This window comes from Tribolium castaneum, chromosome 10, assembly GCF_031307605.1.
Source record: "Tribolium castaneum strain GA2 chromosome 10, icTriCast1.1, whole genome shotgun sequence".
NCBI classification, from domain to species: domain Eukaryota; kingdom Metazoa; phylum Arthropoda; class Insecta; order Coleoptera; family Tenebrionidae; genus Tribolium; species Tribolium castaneum.
The window spans coordinates 6,951,072-6,972,432 of record NC_087403.1 but is presented as its reverse complement, the minus strand read 5'-3'; the positions used below and the strand labels follow the sequence as shown (position 1 = coordinate 6,972,432).

Below are 21,361 nucleotides of genomic sequence, written 5' to 3'. Positions count from 1 at the left end.
ATCTACTCAATTAGAAAGACCAAGATTTATTATCGTTTGCTTTCAAACAAACCGAAAAAATAATCCAAAGTCTGATGTTACTCTATTTGATCATTGTGATGTAAGAAGCGTACGTTTATGGTTGAATTCAAATGTTTATCCATATGAAACATGGAAACTACAATTTGCTAAAAATAAATATTTAGAAGCATATCAAGCTTACGTTGATTTTTATAAGGAATTTAATGGAAAAGATCGTGCTGAACCTATATTAAGCTATACAGATTATACAAAAAGACCGATATTTGTATTAGACTGTTCCAAGCAAAACGAAGCAATTCGAAGTTCCACCATTGATATCAGCTTAGAATTTGAAAGCGATAATAATTTCCCAGCCGATACAAGAGCTTATTGTATTATCATTCATGATAGAATAATGCAGTACTATCCGTTAACAGGAATAATTAGACAACTGATATAAGGATGAAAAAAAGTGTTACTATAAGTGATAGTGCTCCGGAAGTACATAATCTAATAGTTTGGTCATATGCTTATCAAGATGCTAGAAAAGGAAACTATTGGATACAATGCGCTGCAGACAGAGAAAGGTTTAAGTTTAGAATTAATCAAATGAAAAATATTTTAAAGGAGATCTTAAATTCTGCTCATCGTGAACAAATTTTTCAGTCTAGATTTAAGTGTTCAACATGAAGGTAGTAGTGATTGATGTTCAAGGATTTTATATACCTGAATTCATCGTTAAAGAATTAACAATATTTGATGGACATCGAACTGGTCACTATTTGTTTAAATCACCGGTGCCGTTTCGTCAACTAAGTGCAGATGTAAAAAAACAAGTGAAATATTTAGAATTAAATCATCATCTATTACGTTACAACAGTGGAAATATCGACTATGAAAATATTTATAACATACTAGAAGAAAATATTATCGATGATGTTATCGATATTATTTACGTAAAAGGAAGCGTTAAAGAGGATTTTTTAAGACAATTTTTCGATTCAAAGGACTTTTACCCTAGGATCATCAATTTGGAGGAAGCAAACTCTTGTCCAAAATTGCAACCACAACTTCCGTTATGTATGCATCATTACTTAAAAACTAAAATATGTATCTGTAGTCTTAATAATGTACGGTTTATTTATAATTATGTAATTCAGAATTTACCGAAATAAACGTTTAAAGTTTTAATCTCGTTTCCTTCTCCTACTTCATTAACCTGCCCTCTCCACTCTAGTTAAGATTACAAAAAGTATAAAGGGATCAACTTTTAGTGTGTGAAATAATTTTTATTGAAATATCAACAGTCAACACAACCATCATGTCTAGTAAGTAGAAATAATTTTTACATTATTTTATTTTAAATTTTTTCCGAATCAATTGTTTGAAATTTAATTACAACACTTCATCATCAGTCTTAATAAATTAATGTAATCTATTTATTAAATTTCTCTTTCTTTTGTTACAGAACATCCCGCAGGTTACTATGGGGACTATAACCCAGATTTGGTTGTTAACCACGCTGGGTTAACCGAAGAGGAGGTGGACCACCTCCTCACCCAAATTCCCGCGGGCACCTTCGAGTGGGTTTCCCTTATTAACATCTATCTGCGACTGGAACCGCCCCCATCCCTTGGAGGTTATTTTGATATTTTTACCGTGGGGCGCTTGACCGCCGCGATAGACACCGATGAGGAGCGGGGTATAATTGACATTTGGGTATGGGTACATTAAACCTCATACATGTTGGATCGTTTTATGATGTTCATAGCGTTTTTTATGATGTTCATAGCGTTAGGTTTGGCTTAAAAACTGCAATTAAAAATTTATTTAGGTGTATGACTTTTTTAGTTTAAGTATGTAGTTTGTTTTATGTATAATAAAAAATAATATTCATTCTGATTATTTTTGTTATCTTATTTCCTGTCTAACGTTTTTTTCTTGTAAATTTATGAATCAAAAATTTTATAAATATCCAGTTGTATTTGATTATTAATTTATCGTTACAATCATTTTCCCCAAAAAATTTATATCCAATAGTTTACAAACAATATATACATTTCTAATAGTTAAAACACATTTATACATCTTTTATAAAAAAAGTGGATTTGTTTAATTGAAATAGGTAAAAATTCATATCCAAAACCTTAATTAATTACTGGGCGGTTAACATTTTTTACCAAAAGATTTTGAAGAATTTACAACAATTTATCATAAACCCTCAACAGATGATATAGTAATTATTGTAAAAGCTGAAGTTTATATTTTTTTCATTATCTACTTTTAGATTTAAAACTAATTATCCGAAATCTATAAGCGAAGAATTTAAAATATCAAGTCCAATTTCGGCAGCGATAACAACTTACTCAGGTGGTATTTATCTTTTTCTCAGAGATAATACATATATTACATTATCTAGTTGCATCTCTGGATATAATGTTCCTGGTTTAACAAACGAATTATTTGAAGGTGTTCCTAATAAAATAACAAGGACATTTAGATATTTAAACGGAAAGCTGTACTTTTTTAATGAAAATAATTACTTTGAATATGATGAGTTTACTAAGAGTGTCATACAAGCGGGACCTAAAACTTTATCTATATTTAACATTAATTGTCCGCGAGAACCCATCTTAATTCAATTGAAAAAATTATCTTTTAAAAAGATTATTACACACAATGCAGTCCTGGTTGAAAATTTAACAGATTATACTCGTGAAGAAGATAGTTGGTGTAGTTGGTGTATTCATCAGTGTTTGTTTACAGTAAGTTTATATTACAACTTAATAAAACGTTCTTTCTAAACATCTAATTTAAACATCTAATTTCAGCTTCAGACCTACAAAAGTTGTGCCAAAAAGACGCATCGTAAGTTTATCGAAAATATTGACTTCGGCACAAGTTCTTCATCCACAAATTCTTCCGATTCAGACTACTGAATTCTTCTCTAAAACCAACATAAATAATCTTTTTTTGGTAAATTCTTTAATTTTTTAAATTTGTTTACCACATTTGATTGCTAAAAATGTGTTTAATTTTTTAGGAAAATTTTTATCAAATTTTTATCAAACAAAAAGTGCGTCACAAAATTCCTACGATAAGGTAAACCACAAAATTAGTATTAAATCATATTTTATTTCATTTTTATTTTTTAGGAAAGCGTGTTATCTGTTAACCGCAAAAATTGATTATAAAAGTTCCGTTTTTTACACATTTCACCAGTTTTATTAAAACTATCTTTGTGAGAAGTTGTATGTGCTCCGCTGTGTATTTTTGCATTTAAATTTCAAAGGATTCTGTAATGGCTGATCAACTATTAAATCTGAATAAAATTGCTGCCTGTGAATATACTGATACATATGTCAGTGCCAACGATTTGGAAGTGAACAAGAAATATAAAATCATCAATTTAACCAAGGCAAACACACAACATGGGGTTATGATGGTAGCATATCTGGACAACGTCGGTAAAGTTTTTTTACCTAAACGACTAACAGCAGTTATGAATGATACCATAATTACGACACTAATGGAAGGACTCGGATCTTATTTGATTTATATGGGACGTAAGCAAGCTAATGGAAATCAGGAACATGATGCCCACATTTTTAATTTCGAACGTATTGTTCACGAAGATTAATGTAAAATTTTTTGGTAAGTGTCATGTTCACCTCTATTTAAAAAACTAATTTATGATTTTTTTCAGGTTTCCAAAATAGACAGCACTATCCACTCTACCTACCTGAGGTTCGACTCCCCATGGAAGGAACAACAACAACAACAACTTTTTTTGCATTATATTTTAAACAAATAACAAAATAAACTTGGTGCGCAACAGACAAGTTAGGCAAACAACATTACAAAAATAAAAAACTACATATACTAGGTTTTTTTTCCTTATCGATAAAATAATGACTTTCCTTTATTAGTTATTAGTGACAAGCGCGATGATTTTCTGATATTTTGCTTAACTCAATACAGCATGTATTGTATATATACTTCATGTATTCACAATTGCACATTTCAAAAATCATATATTCAAAATTTCACAACCCCAAAAACCAAAAATTTCACAACCCCAAAAAGCTACTACTACTACTACTACTACTTGTTTTCTTGGTTGCATATTCGCAAACGGGCGGGGGGTGTGTTTAAAAAAAAAAATGGAGGCCAGCGCCATCTTTGATTGACGGCTGCGCTGACGGCAGCGCCATCTAGCGAAAAGTTTGCAGACCGTGGCGCCATCTAACGTGAGAATTTAGGCGGAATTTGTGACGACATCGGCGCTACCAACATTACACCCAATATTAATTTTTAAATAAATTAAAATTTTGGCGCCATTTTTTTTAACAAACAAACATGGCCGACTAATTTCAAATATTAATTTTGAAATAATTTAAATTTGGCGCCAATTTACCATTAAACAAAAATGACCGCCGCCGACTTTCAAACTTCCAAGATGGCGACGATTATTATTATTATTATTATTATTATACTACATAAATATATTTGCATCATCACAAATGGCGTCAGTCGGCCGCAGGCCGGCTGACCAGCTGGTCGCAGGCCAGCGAGCTGCGATTACGCGCTTGCGTCTGCGGCTGACTGACACAATTTTCACACATGCGCAGTAGAGGGAGGTGGAGGTGGTTTTTGAACCGGCTATCTCTATCTACTCTGAACTACTAACTGAAACCATTTTAACTGGTGAAAACGTGTGTTTTTAAACCCAATTACAGGTGAAATTGATAGTTGTGCAAATATTTTATGATAATAGAGCACAAAAAAGTCAAAATAAAGCCACTTTTTTTTGAGATATCGATGTTTTTTTCAACAGGTATTTATTTCGTCTTATTTCATAGATAACTGCTAAAAAGACTTTTAGTCTTTAGTAATTTGCCGCTTATAGCAAACCTCCGACATAACGAACTGATTTCGATGCATTTTCTGAGTTCGTTATAACCGGACACTACTGTATGTCAAGAGTTTTCGATTTTTTGCTTCTTCAGTGCAATTAGTTCGTAATTTCAGTGCATTCTCGTTTTTACTACAAAATAGCGTTTTGCAGCTTTGGACTCTAGGCACGATTAATTAATTGAAGCTTTACTTTTGAAAAACGAATGCCACCGCTGCGAGCTCACTGGATACGGAGTTGTTAGACGGCACATTTATTTATGAAACAATGCGATTGATTTGATTCGACTCGGATCGTATAACACCTCTCGATTTACTTCGTTAAAAACTGTTGATTCATTGCGATATTAGGACACAATTGATGGATGTTTCAATAATCTTGGTGAAACAAACAGTGAGATTAAAAAAACATTCCAGGATTTACCGTTTTTAACCGCGGAAACCACAAGACAATTTGGACTTGTTTTTGTTTCAAGTAATTTTTATGCATTTTTTATTTATGATATGTAGCGACCGGGACGAGAATCATTAGCATTTTTGATTACTTAATGAGTGGCGCCTACAACACGAGAAAAACGAATAGGACTTGTATATTCCGATTTAAAAAAAGTATGAATTCAGTGAAAACATCGTAGAGTGTGCGAGGAAAATTACTTACATATTTATAAGTATAAGGAACACACAGGAACGCAAAGGAGTGTCGATGGTTGCAGCATATCATGGTTAAATTTTCTCATAAATTTGAAATTGAATTTTTTTTCGTGGCATCTTGCCACAAAGCAGTTTGTTTTTTTTACTCTATCAACATTATTTGGAATGTTGTTTTTACAAACAATAGCTGTGTAAACTTTGTGTGAGCAACCGAAACAAGTTGTTTTGATGTTTTCCTTCCCTTCTCAATGAAATTAAAATAAACACACATCGCTGTTTTAATTAAATGCTTGAACAAATTACACTTATTCCTGGCAAATTTACGGTTATTGACTCGCGCTGGGGTCAAACTGTGACCCGTGCCTTCCAATACAAATAATCCGAATGAATTTTTATGGGGGGAGGTGTGAATATGAAAATTTTTGACGCCCATTTGTCGTAAGTCGATAAATTTTATTTACAGTTGCACATGTTACAGGGTGGCCCGATAAATGGAACTACTGAACTTGTACTTTAAACCCTTGACTTCCTCGCATGCAGATATAACAGAACACTTACTAAAAAAATATTTGAATGTGTACGCACATGACAGTGATTTATTTATTACAACGAAATCAAATTTATTTGAGTTATACAGGTGGCTGCAACCTCGCCGAGGTGGCAAGGTTTAGCCACTGATAACGGCACAGATAAAGTTGTGATACAATGCGAATTAGGCCTAGAGGTTGGCTTTTTCTGTTTATTGGTTGACAGTACATATTTTACAAAAGCAAGCGAAATTAATGCACATTTGATCCCAAATTATCACTAGCTAATAAAATCGAGAAGCCAATTAGTAACAAAATAGTTTTCTAAAAATATATGGTTTTTAATTTCTTAATACATGGTAACAGAAATAGTTTTCTTAACAAATTTATGCAAACAATGAATCGTTTTTCATAAAAAATTAAATTCTGTTATTCTCGTCTCGTCTAGTTACTTCTACGAAGCTGTGCACCTTAAAAAATCATTTCACTACTTTTCATACCCTAAATATATACAATGAAAGTTCTACTAAATAAGTGAGTGTACAATGCTGTATGTTCATTATTTTTACTGGACGTATCAAGCATTTGTCATTAAACAATCAGCCACTGAATTTCAATGAGAATTTGGCGTAACATAAATTTTAGGTGAAACATGAAGGCTGAGAATTTCTTATATCTATTCAGTCTTGAGTTACATAAAGGTATTATTTTTGGTAATATCTAAGTTGAGAGAAAAAAACGAACCAAATTAGAAAATATAATAAATACATGTATTTAACGTAATGAACTAATCGAACAGATATCACCTAAAATCGTCACCTATTCATCATTTACAGATTAAACAATAAATAATTGCTATGACGGTATGCGTACATGTAAAGAACACGAAGTTTTCAACGCTCACTTTAAGTTTAAATGCAGCAACAATATTTTACAATATAAAACAATGAATGTTAATACATAATACAATAGAATTATTTACAAAATGAGGTATTCTTCGAGGATTTGTGAAAGTCACAACCATCCTAGGGCATAGGCAGTTGGAATGTGTGTGGACACTGTACTGTTCCTGAAGAATCTCCTCAAAACTAATGAACAGCGCTCCGCAGCAGTCATGTACTAAAACGAATGCGAACTGGGGTGCTATAACTTGTGGTTGCTGGTGAGCCACGTGAGGCCCTCGTATAGGCCGTCGCCGGTGGTGGCGCAGGCGGGCTGCACGTACCAGTTGCGGTCCCGGATGCGGGTCAGGCCCAGCTTCTCCTGGATCTCGTGCGGCTTCATGGCCTCGGGCAGGTCCTGCTTGTTGGCGAAGATGAGGATGATGGCGTCGCGCATCTCGCGGTCGTTGATGATGCGGTGCAGCTCCTGGCGCGCCTCGTCGATGCGGTCGCGGTCGGCGCAGTCCACCACGAAGATGAGGCCCTGCGTGCCCGTGTAGTAGTGGCGCCACAAGGGCCGGATCTTGTCCTGCCCGCCGACGTCCCACACGTTGAACTTCACGTTCTTATAGGTCACCGTCTCCACGTTGAAGCCCACGGTGGGGATCGTCGTCACGGACTGCCCCAGCTTCAGCTTGTACAGGATGGTGGTCTTGCCAGCCGCGTCCAGACCGAGCATCAGTATCCTCATCTCCTTGTTGCCGAAGATCTTCGACAGTAGCTTTCCCATGGTACTGGCGGGCTCTCGCACCGGTCACCACCTACAACCGCCCAAAGACACTCAAGTTATTGCCTCGCACTCCTGACAGGCACACATGTCATCGGCTAATTCACAGGGTTTTGACAGGACAGGCCGACATAGGCGTGTAACTATGGCGGGTCACCTAACGGAATTAATCGATGCACCGCTCCGTCTCTCTCACACGAGCGCCAACCAAATACCTACCATCAAACATTTACAATATTTACAATAACGATCCCATTCGACACTTCACACACGAAATAAGCCCCATATTGCCTCAGCCGGCGCTTGCAGTGGCTACAGTGCCGTTCGGAATTTAAACGTCAACTGGCAGCCTGACACGTCACATCCCCCGTCCCACTCGCGCACCAGCGCGCCCGTACGTCCCTCTCACTCGCCGGGACGAACCTACTCTGACGTCACCCAATCGCGGAAATTTTATTCTTGCAAAATTTACCAACCCATCAACATTTTTAAAACAAATAAAACACTGCCACTTTTTACAACCAACACCAGAATTAAACTATTTTATCTCCAGTTTAAATTATTAGAAATGTTGCGACTCAAGTATTATCAATTTGATAAGCCCACGCGTACATGCGAATTCCTCAATTACAAACGGACCACAATACACGAATTAGTGGAACGGGCTGATAGCAGCTTTTTCCCCAACAAAATCACAGAAAAACAAGGTCGCGTTAAGGTGTGGTTCAAAATAAAATCGTGAGGACGAATTGTATTTTGGCTATGCGTCCCCACAAACCGGCTCAAGCTCAATTTTTTATATTTCTCGTCTTTTGAATTGTTTTAGCTTAAATTGTCACTGCGAATTAATGAAGAAAATTAAAGATTTATTTAATTTTTAGTACTTATATATATCAAGTTAATCTCGGATTAAAATTTGGTTGCAATTAAACCGACTCTTAAACTTATTTTGCATTATCTAAGTAATTAATAAAATTTGCAAACAGACCAACAATTGTCGTAACGGCGATACGAACTTGAAGGTTTTTTATTTTTCATTTGTCTTTTAAGAAAATTAATAAATGTTAGGTGTTGTTAAATTGTGAACTCTATTTGCAATTTTAATCAGGCTATTTCCATAAAAATGAATTACTCTTACGTTCATTGATAACTTTTTTCCGGTTATACCAATTTTTTTGAAACATTTAATAAACAAAATTGATTATAAAATAAAACCTATTGTGCGATTAAAACAATAAAAAATATAGACGTTTTTACTTGAAATTTAAAATACAATTGGATTATTACATTTTTGTTTTATCTCTTTTATTGCGCAATAAGTTTTGTATCGTTAAGAAATAATAAACTACGTAAAAAAAACAATCAAACTTTTGATTATAATTTGTAGCAGCGAAGTTTTAGAAATAATAATCATTTTTATTTAAGATAATTTTTGAGCAACCGATAGCAAAGTGATCGTTTCGCGGTCTAAGTGTTTAAAAAAATGCTATACCGACATTACGAATTGATACTATAAAATTTATGCATTATTTCTAAAAAAAAATGCGGCAGAAGATAATTAAGTAAAAGTGTTTTTTTAATTGTCACGTTATTTTATTTTGCAACAAAACCTTTTATTTTAAGAAAACATGTTTACCAACATACCATGTTGGTAAGACATATTGTTTTAATTTATTCCCACTCTCGTGTGGTGTTCGATATATTAATTTTTGACCTTTTTTTAAATATTTCGTTAAATTTGTCGTACTTAGTAAACCTGTTTTGTTAGAACCTTGTGGTTCTGTTCCACATACGTGAATTTTAAAAAAATCATTAAAAAAACAACACTTAGAGCAAAAATTAGGGATAATAAACTGCTAGGTAAATAATACTCATTTTCTAAGTGTGACGTGAAGATCCGATTAAAAACCTTCTCTCAAAAAAAACTAGTTTTTTTTAGGGAAAGATCGAGTAGATAAATGGGGTATTTTGTAGAAGAAATTAAAAAAGTAGTAGCCCCTCATATAATCAAAGGGATTTGCATTGATACATTTTTTTAAATACTATAAATTTTCACCTAACGTTTAATTTATTCCCAAAAATTACTGGTAGATGTTCAGTAAACCAAATAAACTAGAAAGATTTTTTGGTTTTCATAATCATCGAAAAATAATCAATTAAAAGTGCAGTTAAAATAATAATAATAATAATAGAGGAGGCCGAATTAAAATCACGTGTCTCTTTACGAAAAAATTTATTGTTTACAACAACACATAAATAACTCAACAGTACCTTCCAAAATATTTACAAACACTTTTATCAAAAAATTGCGACACAGATAAATGCAGAGTGATTTTGATTTGAGATCTAGCCGCACTGTCTTGGCTTCCGTTTGAAGAGCTGACACACCGACTTTTGCAAGTTCTTCAGAATTGCCGATTGGGGTACAACTGTCTGGCTGCCGTCCAGTTCAATAGTGGGAATGAACTTAACTGAGGGTTTCAGGGAATGTGTCCTTTCGCCGTATCCCTTCAAAAGGGCTGTTCCGCGGTCGCCGTTAGCGCAGTCGCCAATCGGGGCGTACTTTACCCCCAATTCTTGTCCACACTGTAGAAAAACTATAATTTTCGTGTGCTATTTTCCAAATTAATCACCTTTTCTCCGGCATCGTCAGGGATCATATTGTCCGTGATCATGCAAGCGATGTACTTTGCCCTAACCAGCGGGTCGGCGACAAAGTCGATCACACAAGCATGGATTTTATTGGCAAAACATTCGACTGCGTCATGCTGGCAGTAAAAAATCGTTTTACCTTCAGTTTCAACAGTCTGGAAATTACGGGGAAAATTAGGTGTTACCACTTAACCGACACAGACCTTGGCTTTTCCATATGGCACAAAGTCAATGTTTAGATAATCTCTCAACTCCTCGTAAACGGGCAGCAGTTGATGGATGATAAAAAATTTTGAGTCGGGACATAATGCTTCATAATAAACCGAGACTTTCACTTTCGGAATCGTACTTAAATCGGCACTGATCTCATTCTCAGGCGGGTCGGAAAAAATCGCGAAATATTGGAAACATTTCCACAAGAACACTATTGATACGAATAGCAGCAACAACCTGTATTTTCCATTCATTATTCGTCACAGCATAACCAAAACAGCCTCCAGTGCAATTTCGAATTACCTGAAACCTACAAAAAATAAAAAACATACAGCTTGTCTCCTTACCAAACTACGATGCGTGAATTCATTACATAATAAAACACAAAATTACGGTTTTTACGTTATCTGAAATTACCTAATAAATGAATTTTCCGCAAATAATGCCCAGTTTTTTAGGTTACAATTTTTTGACAGCTTTTGTCAAACTGTCGATAAAAGCGCGCGCATTCATTGGTGTGATATTTCACTTGAAAATTATTTTTCCAACAATAATAACAATATAATTCAAAGAAAAAACATTTTTTACATTTATAAAATTATCAAAGACGACGTTAAATCACACAATGCGTGAAGATAACACGTTTGCTCGTAGTTCGGTCTTGAGGTTAGATGTCAACTGCCTGCCAAAGTGTTTGTCAGTGTTATCACTTATCAGAAAATGTGGCAGTTTTCAAAACAATTTCAAATGAGTGTTAGTGTGTCACTGTGGAAACGTGATAGTCGTAACTTAAAAAATCGTAATTGATATGTTGTTGAAACGCCTCCCTGTAACCTAGTGACGATGGGGGTTAGCTACGATTTGTTTTTTCTCACGTTTTTGTTCCTTTTGACTTGCACGTTCGGGTACTTTGGCAACGTCTTGGACGATGATTGTTTTTGCCAGGTGAGCCCCCCTTTTCAGTAAAAAACAATCACACGTCCATTTAAGCTTCATGGAAAAATCGACGACTGTTCGTGTAACGTAGATACAGTAGACCACTTTAATAACGTAAAAATCTACCCCAGATTGCGCAGTTTGCTCCACAAGGGGTATTTCCGCTTTTATAAGGTGAATTTGCGGAGACCATGTCCCTTTTGGTCTGACGACAGTAGATGTGCCATGAGGTACTGTCACGTGGAGGCTTGCGAAGATAAAGACATCCCTGTGGGGCTCAAAGGCGGTTTAGAAAACCACAGTTCAAAAAATTTGGTAGGTAAAATCGCCACTTGACTCCCAGCCGTAATAAAAAAATTGTAGTATGTGACTCAAAGTTGTGAAGACGATCACAACGCCGAGCTGGGTTACTTGAATACTACAATTAGCGCAAAAGTGCAAGAAGACATAGTTCTCTGGAGCGCTTACGACGACGCCCAAGACAACTTTTGCGTCCTTGAGGACAACGACAGTGAATCGGAATACGTGGATTTGCTTCTAAATCCAGAACGATACACTGGATACAGGGGCAAGTCGGCGCACCGTATTTGGAACAGCATCTACATGGAGAATTGCTTCAGAAGCACGAAAAACGACAATCCGTACATCCAGAGCTCCAAGCTCAACAATATGTGTCTGGAGGAACGCGTTTTTTACCGAGCTATTTCGGGCCTCCACGCTAGCATAAATATCCACTTGTGCGCGCAATTTTTGCTCTCCGAAACGAGTTTGAGCGAACCTGACGGCAAGTGGGGGCCCAATTTGAGCGAGTTTTTGAGACGCTTCTCGAAAGAGACCACGCGCGGTGAAGGCCCCCACTGGCTCCGGAATTTATATTTTGTTTACTTGCTCGAGCTGCGAGCGTTAAATAAAGCCATGCGTTATTTGGAGAAAGAGGAGTTTTACACGGGGAATGAGAGCGAAGACTGGGACACGCAACTTGCTGTTAAGGACCTCCTCAGTGTCGTCCAAAAATTTCCAAACCACTTCAACGAAACCACCATGTTCACGGGCAGCGAACAGGCGGAGAAGCTTAAGTACGAATTTAAGCAACACTTCCGGAATGTGTCCAAAATTATGGACTGTGTCGGGTGCGATAAATGCAGATTGTGGGGAAAGTTACAAGTAACTGTCGCATGCGATTGGAAAACACTGTTCATTTTGGTTACTTTCAGGTGCAGGGCTTAGGAACTGCGTTGAAAATTCTTTTTTCCGGGAAGTTTGATGATCAGCTGGACTTATCATCGGACAGGAAGAAATTCCAGTTGCAAAGAAGTGAGATTGTCTCACTTGTAAATAGTATCGGAAGGTAATAAAAGGGGTGATTTGAAACGTGGATTAAATTTTTTTTAGGCTGTCTACGAGTATTTATGAATTGGACGAATTCCGTCAAATGTTACGATGACCTTGGTGGTCGTCAAGTGGCAAAACCGTTTCATAATTTAACAAAGAGCGGTCGTGGGACCAAAGTGTGCAGAGGCGTGCTAGAATGGTAACGAAAATATGTATAGAATTAGTTCGGTGATGTGTAACTCCGCCCTTACCCAAAATAGTAACCAAACTACATTTTGAATTAATTTGGCAGTGAACTGCTAGAAAGTTAAAAATGGTTAACGAAGTGACGGTAGCAAAATTCGTGAACAGGGGCGTGGCAAAGTGGTAACGAAAATAAGTTTAGAATTAGTTTGATGATGATAAACTGCTCGTTTGGGAAAAAATATACATTTACTGCATTTATCAACAAAAAGAAAGTTGAATTATGAATTATTACTTAATTAACTCAGTCGTGGACAGGAGCGTGCTAGTGGTAACGAAAATACGTTTAGACGTGGTATGTGGAGACCCCGTTTTAATTGAATGTCTGCTTCCAAAATTACCTCCAAAATTGTAGGGTGGTAACGAAAATATGTTTAGACTTTTTTCGGTAATGAAATGGCCAAAAAAAATCGTAATCGACAAAATGAAATTGCTATTTAGGCGTGGTAATGTGGTCACGAAAATACGTTTAGACGTGATATCTAGCGGCCACGCTCCTATTGCTGCGACAAAATTATTTTAGAATCGTAGTGGTAACGAAAATATGTTCAGACTTATTTCGATGAAGAAATGGGCAAAAATTTAAAAAAGTAGTCAACAAAATGAAGTTACATTTTTGATTCACCTAATTAATAAGGCGTGGTAACGAAAATACGTTTAGAATTAGTTCGGGGATAATACAGGCGTGGCTGTGAACTGACCACGCCTTTAAACCACCATGACGTGAAGATATGCGAGACTTATTTACATAATTTGGCAAAAAACCGTAAAAATGTAAGCAGTAGTGCGTAACAGTGTGGTCACGAAAATACGTTTAGACGTGATATCTAGCGGCCACGCTTTTTTTGCTGCGACAAAATTATTTTAGAATCGTAGTGGTAACGAAAATATGTTCAGACTTATTTCGATGAAGGAATGGGCAAAAATTTAAAAAAGTAGTCAACAAAATGAAGTTACAATATTGATTCACCTAATTAATAAGGCGTGGTAACGAAAATATGTTCAGACTTATTTAGATGAAGAAATGGGCAAAAATTTCAAAAAGTAAAATGTAATCAGTAGTGCATAACAGTGTGGTAACGAAAAAACGTTTAGACGTGATATCTAGCGGCCACGCCCCTGATGCTGCGACAAAATTGGTAACGAAAATATGTTCAGAATTAGTTCGGTGATGTGTAACTCCGCCCTTACCCAAAACAGTAACCAAACTATATTTTTAATTAATTTGGCAGTGAACTGCTAGAAAGTTAAAAATGGTTAACGAAGTGACAGTAGCAAAATTCGTGCACAGGGGCGTGGCAAAGTGGTAACGAAAATACGTTTAGAATTAGTTTGATGATGATAAACTGCTCGTTTGGTAAAAAATATACATTTACTGCATTTATCAACAAAAAGAAAGTTGAATTATGAATTATTACTTAATTAACTCAGTCGTGGACAGGAGCGTGCTAGTGGTAACGAAAATACGTTTAGACGTGCTATGTGGAGACCCCGCTTTAATTGAATGTCTGCTTCCAAATTTATCTCCAAAATTGTCTCCAAAATTGTAGGGTGGTAACGAAAATATGTTTAGACTCAGTTCGGTAATGAAGTGGCCAAAAAAAAATCGTAATCAACAAAATGAAATTGCTATTTTTATTCACTTTAAAAAAATAAGGCGTGGTAATGTGGTAACGAAAATATGTTTAGAATTAGTTCGGGGATAGTACGGGCGTGGCTGTCAACTGGCCACGCCTTTAAACCACCATGACGTGAAGATATGCCGACTTTTTGTTGGCAAAAAACCGTAAAAATGTAATCAGTAGTGCGTAACAGTGTGGTCACGAAAATACGTTTAGACGTGATATCTAGCGGCCACGCCCCTATTGCTGCGACAAAATTATTTTAGAATCGTAGTGGTAACGAAAATATGTTCAGACTTATTTAGATGAAGAAATGCGCAAAATTTTCAAAAAGTAAAATGTAATCAGTAGTGCATAACAGTGTGGTAACGAAAAAACGTTTAGACGTGATATCTAGCGGACACGCCCCTATTGCTGCGACAAAATTATTTTAAAATCGTAGTGGTAACGAAAATATGTTCAGACTTATTTAGATGAAGAAATGGGCAAAAATTTCAAAAAGTAAAATGTAATCAGTAGTGCATACAGTGTGGTAACGAAAAAACGTTTAGATGTGATATCTAGCTGCCACGCCCCTGATGCTGCGACAAAATTGGTAACGAAAATATGTTTCGAATTAGTTGAAATGGGCGGAGCTCAACACAGCTACGCCTTTGTGTTACTTCCGTAAAATTGTTGAGTCTGTGGTGAAATAAATGTATTTTTATAAAATATTTTTTATTTGAAACCTGATACACGAAATACAATTTAATTTGACAAGTGGCAGAATTTGATTAACCACTGAGAAATAACAAGTACAAAATTATTATCAACAATATCGCTGGTATCGTTATCCATGACTTTGGTGATGATGTATCTTTTGATAAGGTCGGGCTCAGTCTGTGCGATGGAGGACGTTGATCGAGGTGTTGCCACCATCGCACTGTATTGTTCACTAGTCCGCTTTCGGACAAACTCGTAGAAGAACTGTATTTCCGAACTCAACTCCCTCCTGTATGCAAATACAGCTTCGCCTCGGAGATTCCGAATTGCGAAGAAGATTTCCCCAGCCAGGAAACTCATCAACGCCTCTAGCGCGTTCTTAACCAAATGATAATCCAACTGGGAAACCGCCGAAGTCGTCCCGGAAAATTCCGTCATGTCGTAGTGCAAAAACGAACTGAACTTTTCATTCGGAAGATCGTCGCTTTTTTGGATGTAGACCATAAAACCTATAAATTCCTCATACGTTGCGGTGCAATGCTCGAAAATTTTCCCCAAACTCTTGACTTTCATTTGATTGTTAAGATCGGTTAGAGACACTTGACGACTTCTCGAAATTCTCGAAGGAGTTGCAGGAGACAACTAAAAAATTCAGTCATGACAGCAATAACTAAATGCTCCCCAAACCTGATTGAGGGTTTTGCACAAATAGTCAGCCAGGCACAATAGAGACCCGTACGTCAGTCTCGGAGTGATCGGCAACTCAAATCGGGGAACACTAAAGTCGTTTTCGACCAATAATAATGCGAGGTTTTCAGTCTCGTAGTGGGCGTTTAGCTGGGTTACTAAGTCGGTCTTGGTTTTCTTCAAACAGCTGCAGCCCCAGTACGTAATTTCTGTTAGTCTGAAAATTGACTTGACTTCACCAATAAACAGTAAGCGAACTTACTTATTCAACACTGAGACTAGTAAGTCGGTTGGGGTGACGTCAATAATGTTCAGATTTTTTCCGTTGATGATGTCATAAAAATTAATTTTTTTGTACCCCAGGATTGACAAAACGCAGGCGTGTATTGTCGTTTTTATACCCTCCTAAAACCCCACTTAGTATCTGAAATATGTCTTTTTCTCACACTTACCATTATTAAGTTGTAAGAGTACGGCGAGTCGACTCGCCAATGTGGCATTTGTGTCAGAACAACCAGAATAAGTTTCAAAGTTTCACAAACGAGAGTCAAGGCCGACATATCAACGGTGTATTTGGTCAAAGAAACAATTTCCTTGAGCAACAAGTCGTGTTGTGTGATGAACGTGAAGCACGTCCTTAGCATTGCATCGCCGATCTGTTGTATCAAAATACGGTTCAGCTTTATCAAAGTGATTAAAATAAACCACCACTCCTTCAAATTGACCGGAAGTCCCGACTGAAACCCGAAATTAAAATCCTAGAATCAGGCGCTGACGACTTACTAGAATTGCCTCCCCCACACTTATTGTGAGCGGTGGCGGTCGCACTTTAAAGTAGAAACTGAACAGATCCTCCTTTAGGAAGTCCTTAACGAACGGAGACTCCGCATAAGTGATAAGAAAGTCAATAGCTAGCTTTGCAAACGGCAAAGTGGCGCTATGTTCCATCATTGACCCCACAGAGTCCATCACCCGTTGCAAAAACTGCTCGTAGTAGAACCACAACCCAATTTCCTCGCAGCGATCGAGCGCCATTATCGAGTTTCCGATAAAAACAATAATCAACCACGGCTTAAGTCGCCGCACTTTTTCCGCATCGTCCTCAGTCTCGAACGCTTCGGACACCAGGTAGTAATATTCCGCGTCAATCAGCGGCCCAACGGAGTACAAAAATGTCAACAACTGCGCTGTATTAACACTGAAGTACTCCTGCAGATCGAGGATAGTCCGATTCACCGCACATAAAATATTCTCCTTGATTTTCGGAGTCAGATATTTATAATACGTGTTAAGCGCGTGCAGGAACGTTTGTAGCTTCCCCAAAACCACTTGCTCCTTTTTCTCGTAGACTGACCACGTACTTATTAACAGCAAGTACAGCTGTGACCACAGATAAATCGTTTCGATGTTACTGAACCCGCCTTCAGGAGGGTGCAAGCCGTCCAGACAACAGGCAACGAGGGCGAACTTAACGTCGTTCTCGAAACTATCAGGTATAACTTTCTTCGTCAAAACCAAAAACTCCATCCAGGCACTGAGCAAGTCCAGCTTGTTTTTCGCACTGCTTTGAGAGGACGCAAGCACGAATTTGTTCCACTGTGCAATGCGTTTCTTGTCCTTCAAAAACTTATCGATGGTTTTTACGAGTTTTTCGTCCACCTTGTCTATGTTAGCCCCGATTTCCAAGTTAATTATGCGGAGGATGATTGTGTAAATTTCAATGTCTTGCTTATAGTCGCAGAAAAACGGGTCCGCCATCACGGGCCAGAAATCCTTCAAGCTTGCGATGTTTTCGATTAAATTTTCCCGGTGGTTTAGCCACAAGTTGAAGAGGAGTCGGAGGATTCCGAGCTGGAGCGGATTTTTGAAATATTCGTGCGACTAATAAAAAAAAAACAAATCATTCGGGAAAATTTAATAAACATGCCAACCTTTTTAATATTTTGCAAGTAATCGACCATAAAGTCGCTCACGCTGTCGCCGTTAATAACATCGTTCTCGGCCCCGTCCCAGTACATGAAACACTTCAAGTTGAAGAAGGCCGCAGTCATGCCGTCCTGGCTTGAAATACACGTGTTAATTAGGTCGATGATTGCCATTTTCACGTTTTCCTCCTCCAGAGGGTCCCTTAACCGTTCCAAAAACAGCGACTGGACTTGATAATGGTCCAGCTCAAGTAACGCAAGTAAGGGAACAAACGGATCTTGTGATAATTTTTCCAAAAAACGGCAGGACAGCTCGGCAATAAGCGGGCTATACGCGTTGGTAAAATACGAAGCTACTGGTTTTACGACGAAGGGCAGTCTCTCACTGAAGCAACAATCACCAATTGCTTTTTTCCGATTCATAATTAACAGGAGAAGAGCTAACTGCATCCTGATACATTGTAAGGTGTCTAAAGACGGGCCCTGATGCCAATTCGATTCCCGTTCCATTGCGTAAATCAAATAATATCTCTCCTTAACAAACAAGCGCAGGAACGAGTCGATTACGTAGACGTTGTGCAAAAAAGCGTGATTGCACAACTGGAAGATTTTCAGCTCAATGTCGGTCAAATCCTCGACCTGTTTTTGCAAAACGTAATGAAAAATTTTAAGGCACTCGAGTGTGATTTGCGTCTTTTGATTCTCGTCCTTATAGACCCAAGTTTGGTGTTGCAAAAAGACGTAATTAAATAAATAAACAACGCCCGAGAGTTGGAAATTCTTGAATTGGAATTTCACCTAAAAACCGTTGTGACTCAAACAATTAATCTCACAGTATTACCTTAATAATGTTGCTTAGAATCTTGATGTAGGTAAGAAGGAGAGTGTGATCTTCCTTAAACTCCTCTTTTTGGAACAATTGCATGAAAATTCGGTCCTCAAACACGTACTGATTCAGCAGCAAAATTTTAACGTCTTGGGTCAAATATTCCGGTTTGAGCTTCGGGAAAAATATTTTCCATACGATTTCGGAGCAGATCTTGAAGAAGCTGCTTTGTCGGTACAGCATTAGCGCATTTTGCAAGTCGAAGTAAAGTTTGACCAACTCAAAGTGCAGCAAAGGGCCGTCCAAATGCACTAGGAGTTTGTTTAATTTCAGAATAATTCTCTCAAGCCCCACTGTTCTCAAGTCCATGTCCACGCAATACCTAATAGCTTGGATCACAACGCCATACCCGGCAATGACCTTCTGGACCAAAGCCTCGTCAAACTTGCGGTGGCACAGCCCGTTGTTTATCAGCGTTGTGACCAAATACTCGAGGTGGAAGAAGTAGCTGTACTTCCCCTTGTACTGTATCAGGTTTTTTCCGAAAATTCGGTACGACCGCACCACCGTTTTCGGCGGGAAGACTATCAGGTCGCTGTCGGGAAACGCCGGCTGGTTTTTGCGCAAAACCGAGATTTGTTCCTTTGGAATGGTCCAGGTCATTTCGGACAAAAACGACGGGAAATTATTCAACAATTGCATGGTCTAGGGAAAATAAGTCACATTGTGATAACGAAAATTTATAATTACTTGTTTGTATTGGTCACGCAGGCCTAGCAGCGATTGTGCAATGGTGGTGAACGAATAAAAATCGTGAGGAAATGACTCAATCGCGATTTCCGTCATGCAGTCTAAACCATTTCGCGTTTGCAAACAAATTTCGGCCAAGTCTGGTTGTTTCAAAAACTCGGCAAGGATTTTAATCACGCCGCCGTCCTCGTAGAGAATTTTTCGGTCGTCGAACATCAAACAAAGCTCGTCGAGCATTTTATGCGTTGCTCGCAAAACGACTTCTCCAACCGTACAGTTCTGGAAATTGGTTTCAGAACCGGGAAACAAACCATGCGATATTACCTTAAACATACTATCTGAGAGGATTTTGTGCCACAAAATAAACGGCTGTCTTTTGAACAGCTCTAGTATTTTTTCGGCGTCTTGGTCACGATTTAGCGATTTAAATTTCAGAGTTAACCAGGCCAGCATTATTATAATGTGCCCTGGGTTGAGGTGTAAGTTAAGCAGCGACTTGTCCAACTCGCTTGTTGAGTCTTGTTTCCAAAAATCTGGAATTTCCTTATCCCTGAAAATGTTTGGCTGTTTTAAGCATTTTGGAGCAGTTCTACCAACCAATAATTGTCCAAAATGGCAAAGTAACACCCGACTTCGGCAAACATTAACTGGTCCAAGTCTTGCGGTTTTGCGTACGTCCGGATGTCGAAAAATGCCGGCTGGGTGCCGAAATTATTCTGAGTGAATAACTTAATCAAATGAGAGAGTTTTGCAGTTGCCAGGGGTTTATGGGTGGCTGTTAGGATGAGAATCAGGAGAATTTCTATTTGTTCCCTGATGTTCCGACACAGCCAGTTTTCATTGTACGGACTCCTCTCATCAAAATTATTAGACGTGACCTCGTTAAGGAGCTCCTCAAACTGCGTAATCAAGTTATTTTGCAATTCCTCGATTTTGATCGTTTTTAGAAAATCCTTGTACTGCTCAGCAAACTCATAATCCTTATTGACACACTCAAATATGTGTCTCCACGTCTTCAGCAAAAACATCCTTTCAGCCGTGTAAAAATTCCAAATACTCTCTTTCAAATGTAAGGTTGAACCCATTCTAGTTATTTGCCAAAACTCCTTAATTTTTCCATAATACTCAAACATCAGGTAATTGCACATGACCGGATAAGCCGTTATTGTGTCCAGATTCTAAAAAAATGCTAATCAAAGAACTTGACTGTCTGGCACTTACAAGAACTTGGCTTATATCATGAACGAATTCTTTCATGCAAATGCTAACGTCCGAGACCGCAACCCAGTCATGATAACCCTTTTTTGTGTACGGTCGATAGCTCAAGAGGCCTTCAAGTAATTCTGTTTTCGAGAGTTTTAAAATTTCCGCGACTATGTCTTCAGTAATGTTTTGGCTATGGCCCGATATTGTTTGGTGGATTTTTCTCCAAAAACTTGAAATAAACACGCGGTTTTAAAATTGGATTTTGCTAAGCCGGCTAATAGACTTACGGGGTGGAAGAAGACATTTTTTTAATTGGGAAATTAACATTACAAATACACACACAAGCACAAGCAAAAGTTTGCAGGTTATGTAGATATAGACCGCCACTTTTAAACAAAATAACTGTGAAGACAGCAACCGTAGAAATTACAGTCGACCAGAAAATTGTTGCGAGCTTGGACCCAATATCAACAAATAAAGCCATTGCCATTGGAATTTATTTAAAAA

The 21,361-nt window shown here is 37.5% G+C and overlaps 4 protein-coding genes and 1 long non-coding RNA gene across 9 annotated transcripts; 2 read left to right on the top strand and 3 right to left on the bottom strand.

Moving 5' to 3' along the window:
• Positions 1-1,313: 1,313 nt before the first annotated feature.
• On the top strand, positions 1,314-3,885 carry LOC135267217 (uncharacterized). Of its 3 annotated transcripts, none has more exons than XR_010335587.1 (5): positions 1,314-1,328; positions 1,469-2,765; positions 2,832-3,102; positions 3,156-3,654; positions 3,707-3,885. It is a non-coding gene; the product is annotated as an uncharacterized LOC135267217 (long non-coding RNA). The 3 variants fall into 3 exon arrangements; XR_010335586.1 differs by having other exon boundaries at positions 1,469-2,976; positions 3,044-3,102; XR_010335585.1 differs by having other exon boundaries at positions 1,469-3,102.
• Positions 3,886-6,277: 2,392 nt separating this feature from the next.
• Arf6 (ADP ribosylation factor 6) lies at positions 6,278-8,411 on the bottom strand. The gene is made up of 2 exons (XM_962620.5): positions 7,980-8,411; positions 6,278-7,794 (listed from the first exon to the last, which is right to left on the bottom strand). The coding sequence occupies exon 2, from the start codon at positions 7,761-7,763 to the stop codon at positions 7,236-7,238; it is 528 nt and encodes a 175-aa protein (XP_967713.1). The 5' UTR covers positions 7,764-7,794; positions 7,980-8,411; the 3' UTR covers positions 6,278-7,235.
• Positions 8,412-9,976: 1,565 nt separating this feature from the next.
• Positions 9,977-11,181, bottom strand: LOC655988 (gamma-interferon-inducible lysosomal thiol reductase). 3 transcript variants are annotated; one of them, XM_008202449.3, is made up of 4 exons: positions 11,043-11,181; positions 10,616-10,935; positions 10,394-10,567; positions 9,977-10,346 (listed from the first exon to the last, which is right to left on the bottom strand). In XM_008202449.3, the coding sequence occupies exons 2-4, from the start codon at positions 10,877-10,879 to the stop codon at positions 10,107-10,109; spliced, it is 678 nt and encodes a 225-aa protein (XP_008200671.1). In that variant the 5' UTR covers positions 10,880-10,935; positions 11,043-11,181; the 3' UTR covers positions 9,977-10,106. The 3 variants fall into 3 exon arrangements, with proteins under 3 accessions (XP_008200671.1, XP_967638.1, XP_064215576.1); XM_962545.4 differs by having other exon boundaries at positions 10,616-10,928; positions 11,043-11,176; XM_064359506.1 differs by having other exon boundaries at positions 10,973-11,127.
• Positions 11,182-11,206: 25 nt separating this feature from the next.
• LOC655911 (ero1-like protein) lies at positions 11,207-14,804 on the top strand. Its single transcript, XM_962468.4, has 5 exons — positions 11,207-11,570; positions 11,616-11,876; positions 11,925-12,725; positions 12,776-12,909; positions 12,954-14,804. The coding sequence occupies exons 1-5, from the start codon at positions 11,469-11,471 to the stop codon at positions 13,003-13,005; spliced, it is 1,350 nt and encodes a 449-aa protein (XP_967561.1). The 5' UTR covers positions 11,207-11,468; the 3' UTR covers positions 13,006-14,804.
• A 654-nt stretch (positions 14,805-15,458) lies between these two features.
• Positions 15,459-21,292, bottom strand: Nup188 (Nucleoporin 188kDa). Its single transcript, XM_962391.5, has 12 exons — positions 21,142-21,292; positions 20,870-21,083; positions 20,246-20,826; positions 19,973-20,198; positions 19,649-19,927; positions 18,914-19,603; positions 18,079-18,870; positions 16,931-18,028; positions 16,600-16,884; positions 16,410-16,552; positions 16,148-16,364; positions 15,459-16,102 (listed from the first exon to the last, which is right to left on the bottom strand). Exons 1-12 carry the CDS (start codon positions 21,156-21,158, stop codon positions 15,506-15,508), a joined length of 5,139 nt encoding a protein of 1,712 aa, XP_967484.2. The 5' UTR covers positions 21,159-21,292; the 3' UTR covers positions 15,459-15,505.
• Positions 21,293-21,361: the final 69 nt, after the last annotated feature.

What these genes read in the sequence shown, in the direction of transcription:
- Arf6 (XM_962620.5), bottom strand. Translation starts at nt 7,763, where the DNA reads ATGGGAAAGCTACTGTCGAAGATCTTCGGCAACAAGGAGATGAGGATA.
- Nup188 (XM_962391.5), bottom strand. An exon ending in TCTCAGATAGTATGTTTAAG is followed by an intron (nt 19,928 to 19,972) that starts GTAATATCGCAT and finishes ACCAATTTCCAG; the next exon opens with AACTGTACGGTTGGAGAAGT. An exon ending in TGTGCAAAACCCTCAATCAG is followed by an intron (nt 16,103 to 16,147) that starts GTTTGGGGAGCA and finishes TGAATTTTTTAG; the next exon opens with TTGTCTCCTGCAACTCCTTC.
- LOC655988 (XM_008202449.3), bottom strand. Translation starts at nt 10,879, where the DNA reads ATGAATGGAAAATACAGGTTGTTGCTGCTATTCGTATCAATAGTGTTC. An exon ending in TGCCATATGGAAAAGCCAAG is followed by an intron (nt 10,568 to 10,615) that starts GTCTGTGTCGGT and finishes CGTAATTTCCAG; the next exon opens with ACTGTTGAAACTGAAGGTAA. An exon ending in CTGACGATGCCGGAGAAAAG is followed by an intron (nt 10,347 to 10,393) that starts GTGATTAATTTG and finishes GTTTTTCTACAG; the next exon opens with TGTGGACAAGAATTGGGGGT.
- LOC655911 (XM_962468.4), top strand. Translation starts at nt 11,469, where the DNA reads ATGGGGGTTAGCTACGATTTGTTTTTTCTCACGTTTTTGTTCCTTTTG. An exon ending in ACCACAGTTCAAAAAATTTG is followed by an intron (nt 11,877 to 11,924) that starts GTAGGTAAAATC and finishes AAAAAATTGTAG; the next exon opens with TATGTGACTCAAAGTTGTGA. An exon ending in GATTGTGGGGAAAGTTACAA is followed by an intron (nt 12,726 to 12,775) that starts GTAACTGTCGCA and finishes GGTTACTTTCAG; the next exon opens with GTGCAGGGCTTAGGAACTGC.